At 47.1% G+C, this 6,673-nt stretch overlaps 1 protein-coding gene across 1 annotated transcript; it reads left to right on the forward strand.

The window, feature by feature from the left end:
* Window positions 1–292: 292 nt before the first annotated feature.
* TMEM229A (transmembrane protein 229A) lies at window positions 293–6,320 on the forward strand. The gene has a single exon (XM_084785177.1). The coding sequence runs from the start codon at window positions 1,356–1,358 to the stop codon at window positions 2,856–2,858; it is 1,503 nt and encodes a 500-aa protein (XP_084641303.1). The 5' UTR covers window positions 293–1,355; the 3' UTR covers window positions 2,859–6,320.
* The last annotated feature ends 353 nt before the right edge of the window (window positions 6,321–6,673 follow it).

A 6,673-nucleotide genomic window follows, 5' to 3' on the forward strand; every position in this document is an offset into this window, starting at 1 on the left:
GGAGCAACCTTATCACAGAGAGGGAAGGAGGGAGGCAGGGAGGAACTTACTGCACTTCTCTTCTCTTCCTCTGGGTGTTTGGATATTTGGGTACCCAGCCCTGTTACTGCCTCAGAGCAGCTTTGAGTCTGCTACCTGACATTTGTCCTTGCAGTGACAGCTTCAAAGTCAGCACTAGAAACAACTTGCTAGCAAAGCTGGAAAAAAATGCCTTGCTTTGACTTCAGACAAGTGCCGGTTATCGACACTAGAACACTGTGCGTTCTCGTTTTACTCTTAGCTAACTCTAGTAACATGTCTAGACTACACAGATAGTAGATAGTACCTTAAATGGGCGGAGTGAGTCAGGGGAAGCCACAGGAACAGGGTTGCTTCAGAAATGGAGGCTCTACCAGACAGGTTTGTTCTCCAGAAGCAAAATTATCTCCTCAATGCTTTTTATTCAAGTCCAACTTGAACTCCCGGCAAAGTAAAATTGTTTCCTACTTTATACTCAGACATGAACGGGGGAGGGGGTCGCTAATGGTATAACTTATGTCTAAGAGCCCTGCACCCCCTTTACGTGAAAGAGGACAGAGAGGGAGGGAGGAGGAGGGGAACGGAGAGGCGACGAGGAGGGGACAAGGGAGGGAAGGAGGCCTGAAGGAAGGAGCAGGGAGATGGGGAAGAAAAAGAACAGACAGAAGAAGAAAGAAAAAGGCCAGGTGCTCATTTCACTCCGTGTTTCTGAGGTGACCTAGTTCTGCAAGAAGAAGAAAAAAACCTGCTCTGGTCTGTGCCAGTAGCAGCACGCATGTTGTGTTCTGGAAGGGACTTTTTCTTTTCTTTTTCTTTTTCTTTTTTTCTTTTTTATTTTTTTAATTCTGCTAGGCTCAGCCCTGATGAACTAGCCTAAGCGAAGACTGAAAAAGAGGATCAGGCCAGGAGCAGCATTCAGAAACAGGCTGCTCTGAGCAGGCAGGCATAGAGTCTCCGATTAACACTCTGTGGCTGGGACACAGCTGGCTTTGCATAAGAACATTAAATATACAGCACCACAGTTTGGTCCTGGGCCCGGCCTCCGGCTAGTGGCACCAAGCCATTTGCCTCTGCCAGCCAAGGCCTGGCCCTGGTTTCCACGATACCGGGAATGCCCCACTGTTCGCCTTCACACCTGTTATGGGGTTCTCCAATCCCGCCACCAACCCATCAGGAGCCCCCCTGGCAGCACTCGCCCGGTGGCTGCAGAGATGGCCAGATGGAACTCGGAGATGCGCCGGGCCTTTTGGAGCGGACCCCAGTGAGCCCCGGAGCCGGAGGCTGGGCGGGGCGGGGGCCCTGGAAGGCGGGAGAGGTCGAGCCGGGCGGAGAGGGGTATGGGAAGGGCCGGGGGAAGGGCAGTCTCAGCTCGCGTAACGCTCCTAGAGCCTGCGGCAGAGGCAGCTAGGCTGAGACGCGGAGGGGATGGGGCTGCCACCAGCCACGGCTCTCCTCCCCACAGACCCGGCATCGCCTCCCCTGGCCCGGCCGTGCCACTTCTTAGGCCTCGCAGGGTGATCGCGGGCGGGCAGCACCTCGCTCTGGACCGGATACGGAGGGCGCGGCGGGGGGCCACGGCACGGGCACTCCTCGCGTCCCGGGCGACCCTCGCGTCTCCCAGGCGCCCGGAGACGGTGATCGGTGCACGACCCCAGGGAGGGCCGGCGGCCAGGAAGAAGTGCCGGGCTGGGTCGTTCGCTGGGCCACGGGAGCCCGGGTATCCCATGGCGGGCAGCGACGAGGCGAGTGAAGGGCCAACGCGGAGGGGCGGCGCGACCCGGAGACCGGGGCCCCCCGGCGGGCTGCGCAGCGAGGCAGCCGCCAGCTCCCCGGAGCCGCTGTCCGCTCCTGAAGCTCCGGCCGAGCGCGGCGCGCTGCCCGCCTGGATGCGCCTCTACTTCTACGGGATGCACGGCATCACTCTGGACGTGCTGGTGTCCTCAGCCAGGCGCTTCGCCCGCAGCCTGGACCTGCGGATGCTGGGCTTCTCTTCGCCCTACCGCTGCCTCCTGCATTCGCTCACCCACTTCGCCCTGGAGCAGCTCTACCTGCAGCGGCCGCGCTGCCCCAGCGCCTTCCTCTTCAATTTCCTCCTCTATCCCTCTGCGCACGTGGGGCTGCAGACCCTGGCGGGCCAAGCGCTGCGGCTCAGCCTCGGCGGCGGCGGGCCGGGGGGCGCGGCCGCGCCGGGGGCGCTCGACCTGGCGCTGCAGTACGTGCTGGCGCTCTACCATGGACAAGTGTTCCTGAAGCGCTTCCTGCGTTTGCGGTACCCGCGGCGGCGGCGCGAGCAGCAAACCAGGGACGTGCTACCCGCAGCTCCGGACTCCAGGATTCTTTTGGAGGCTGGCGACCAACGAGGAAGACCCTGTGGCTCAAGGGGCACAGAAGCAACCCCTAGCCAGGGACTGCCCGACCTCCTCCGCTTCCTTTTCTTCGGGATGCATGGCTTTCTGGATGAGATCTTCTTCACCTTTTTCTTCAACGTGCTGGGGCAGGGGGACGGGGTTAGCAGTGGCCACACATCACTCTGGTCTTTCTTCATGTACGGCAGCTGTAGTTTCGTGGTGGAAAAACTCTACTTCCACCTTCACTACAGCCGTGGCTGGGGCACGTGGAAGCGGGTGCCCATCTATGTGATCTTTATCTACGCGTGGGAGTTTTCTTGGGGTCTGGGACTTCGCATGTGTGGGGCCTGTTCCTGGGACTACTCTCACTATCCACTTAACTTCATGGGCCTCGTCACCTTAATGTATTTACCTGGCTGGCTATTTCTTAGTGTGTACCAGGACCTACTGTCCAACGTGTTGTGGCGGGTGCAGTATGTCCCAACGAACTGAGATTGAGGAGGTGGGGGAGGGGAAGGAAGAAGTGTTGGAACCTGGAAAAAATGGATGCAATTTATTTTTACACGTTTTAAACGAGGTGGTCTTGTTTTCGGTCTTTTAATTTTTATGCACTTTTCTAAACTCTTCCAACATATTTTACTTGACATTTTAGTTTTCTGGACTGCTTGGAACCTATATCTAAAGTTCAAGACTTTGAACTGTTACTCAGAAATATCTCAAAATATTTAACTCATCAATAATTTAAACCTTTAAGAGGTCAAACAGCAAAACCACTCTAGCTTAACATCAGAAACGGGTAGTAGTCACTTAACCTCGACGAGTGACAGCTACTTATTTTTCTGTTCTTCTATGGAAGCTTTCAGTTCAGAAAGCAGTGATTTTTACAACTTTTTGGTTTAATGGTCTGTTTCCTTTTTTTTTTTTTTTTAATGCAGTTTCATTGTACTTCCTTGCCATGTTTACCAGTGGCGGCTGAAATTCCATGTGTTGTACTTCAGACACTCAAGGCCACAGCTCTTAAAGTGCCTCTGTCCAGCATATAAGTGAGAGGAAGCTGGCAAATGTGAAAACATCCCACGAACACGTTTTGACATGAGAAGTCCTTTCTGTCGGCTCCAACAGGTGACACTGTGCTAAGATATTTGGTCACTGTCTTGGAAATGATTGCTTTCCAGTGCTGGCTAGCCTTAAACGCTATGTGTATTAACGATAATCAGACCCCGTGTTATCTAAATGTTTGTAACTGTGCAATAACTTAACTGTTTACCCTCTGAGTCCCAGGGCCACGTGAAACTATAACACCTTCAATGGCATTCTGACTCTAACAACCCCTTTTTCTACACAGAGCTTAAATATAGAAACAACATCTTGGAATAAAATAAATCAGAATTCTCCCTCTAGTTACATTAGGCCTAATTATGTTCTCCATTTACTGATGTGTTTTTTTCACCATATTTCTCCCACAGCTCACATTTTTTTCCTCCCAGGCCCAGAATCTGGGGTCAGGCTGGTGTGGTAATGCACCATATAAACCCACGGTGGCTTTTTGACAGGTTATGATTAATTAATGTCTAAAAGCTTCAAAGTTAAATGAGATGATGGAAGCCAGTCTTAGAAATTACATCTAATTGATTAATAATGTACTCTGGGGGTGTTTGCTGTTTGGTTGTATTTAGAAGACCAAGTAGGTTGCAGTGTGGCTCAGCCAAGAGTGACTAATAACCTCTCAGCTTTCAGTACGGAGATAATTAGGAAAACTTAGAATGTGTATTAATGAGTTTGAATCTTCCACTTGCCTGTGCTGTAAAAAGGGGTGTTTCTGTTTCAAAAGGAAAAAAAAAAGGTTTGGCATGAAAATAGAAAAGAATATGTATTTAGATTTGATGTCAGACACAGTTCTAATAGTGTTATAGTAATCTGAGATCTCCAACTAAATTTTAAGCAATGTTACATAGTCCACCCCAGCTGTGAAATGAATGGTGGCAAACCAATTATTTTCATCGCTCAAAGCTTAAAAATAAGCTCTATGTTTGCAAAAGGTTTCTCTCAAGTTCTTTTTGATGCTGTGTCACGGGTCAAAGGTTTCTGAAAATGTTTGAGGGAAAAATATGTAAGCAGAGTAAAGTTAGGAAGACGCTGGACAAGGTACCTGTACTCAAATGTGAGGCATCCATAAGGATCCGAGATAAGTGTGGCACCACTGCACAGCCCACATTCCTGTGAGTGTTGAGTCAGCTCTACAGCGGCTGGAATGCTTACTAAATTGCCCACACTCCTCTCCTGCATATGCTGCCCTTAGAGCCGTGCCTACCCAGCCTTGTCTGGCTCAGAAATCCCCCACGTAAAAACACACGCCGTTTGTGTTTCTTTTCATACTACTCCCATCAGAAGGAGAGAGAGAAAGGCTTTCACTCATTAGACTTACGCAGGTCTTTACACAGACACTTCCCAGGACTGTGAACACAGCAATGAGCCAACAGGCGAATCTCTGTCCTTGTAAAGCTGGCAATCCGCTGTTTTGATTGATATAAACTTATACTCCTTTCTTTTTTCCCCCAAGACTGTGGTTTGGTGATAGGTGGCAGCAGGAGCTGTAACTCTCGTCACTCTTGTCCCTGGAACATAACAATCCATCATGCCTAAAACATAACCCAACTGACAGTCCCTCCACTAGTTCTGTGAAGTGCTGGCCGTGGGTTCCGGAACTGATCAGCCTGCCTGATGCGCGGTGTACTGCTCTAGGGCTTCTCATGTTGTGTTTGCTCTACTCCTTAAGGGAATCTTTTTGCTGTCATCTTTGAACCATCGGATCACTTAACTTATTAGTAATAATTTAAAGGTGGAAATGATAAGGCAGTGTGAAAGTTAATATTTAAATAGCATTTGCTATCTGACAAAACATCTCTAAAGTGTTCTTGTATATATATATATATTATATAGATATCAAGTTAAGAAACATTCTTACATACTATGCCTTAAGTGAATATACATACAGTATATATTTTAAGTACATATTCATATATGTGTATATATTCACTTAAACTTGCAACAACCCTGCTTTTATAGGTGAAGGCAATAAAACTGAAGCCCTAGTGGATTCAACGACTACTCCCTTATACAGCTTTTGAGCATTTATAGTTGAGTTAGTTTATTCTTAACAGCAGCTTGATTGCGCCTCAGTCTACTGGCCTCAGTGACTTGGATCTTGTTTGGACTGTTCTTCCCTTGACTGTGAGAGATGCACAGACAGCTGTATAAAGGGGAGACATTGTTTGCAAAAGACACATGTTGGTTTTTTTTTTTATTACAGCATATGTAACAAATTAATATCAGGATATATAACTGACAATTGGCCTTCATTCACATTTAAATATAATGCCTTTATACTTAAGCAGTGCTGTAAAAGGAAGTTCCTCCTATAAGCTAAAAATATCTGCAACATAAAAATGTAAGAATAATATGTTAAGATGCAAGGTAGGTCATATCACAAGCTATGAATATACATAAACTCAATCACCACTATATAATAGCTGTTGTACTTAAAGCAAATATCATTGTAAGAACTAAACACCCCAAAAGTGAGCAAATGTTTAGCTGCATGTGGTGGCACACAACAGTAATCGTGGTACTGAAGTTGCTGAGGCAGGAGGATTGCAAATTTGAGGTCACTCAAGGACACAAATATATTTGTCTTCAAAAAGCACCTATTTTTACAAAAAAAAATATATTCTGAGTTTAGTAGAAAAACATTTTAAAAAACCAAGTGTGCTTAACATATACAATGCTGAAATTTCTTTTTAGAAGTACTTGAAATTTTAAGTCAATTCTATTAATCTCTGTGAATCTAAAGAGGAATATAAGCTCTTGAATTTTCATGTTAACAATGGACACAGAAGTCCAGATATCAAAGAAACTCCCCAATAAAGTTGCTAACATATAGCATTATTTCAAGTATTTCCATGATTCTGTGTACTTTACTTTATTATGTTGTTCTTGATAATTGATAGTTCATACTGCAATCAATCAAGACACACAGTTTGCAACAATATGACCTGTTTTGTTGTTTGAGAAACATACTTAATTAGGTAATCCTGTCTTATGACAACAAAAATGAGTTTTTTGTTTTGAAATGGTCTCTCAGTTTGGCAGACTGGGCTCTGTTTAAGAAGGGTGGAGAAGGATCTTCGTTGGCAGGTTTGGCTCCTCTTTCTGTCACTGTGAAGGTCCCTGAAACGTCTGTCTATCTGAATGTAGGCTGCAAGGCCCTCGTGCACTCACTCAGAAGTGAGCCTTTGTATTGCAGATCC

Source organism: Acomys minous (genome assembly GCF_964271855.1).
Source record: "Acomys minous genome assembly, chromosome: 6".
NCBI lineage: Eukaryota > Metazoa > Chordata > Mammalia > Rodentia > Muridae > Acomys > Acomys minous.

Coding starts and splice junctions, on each gene's coding strand:
- TMEM229A (XM_084785177.1), top strand. CDS start 1,356: ATGGGAAGGGCCGGGGGAAGGGCAGTCTCAGCTCGCGTAACGCTCCTA.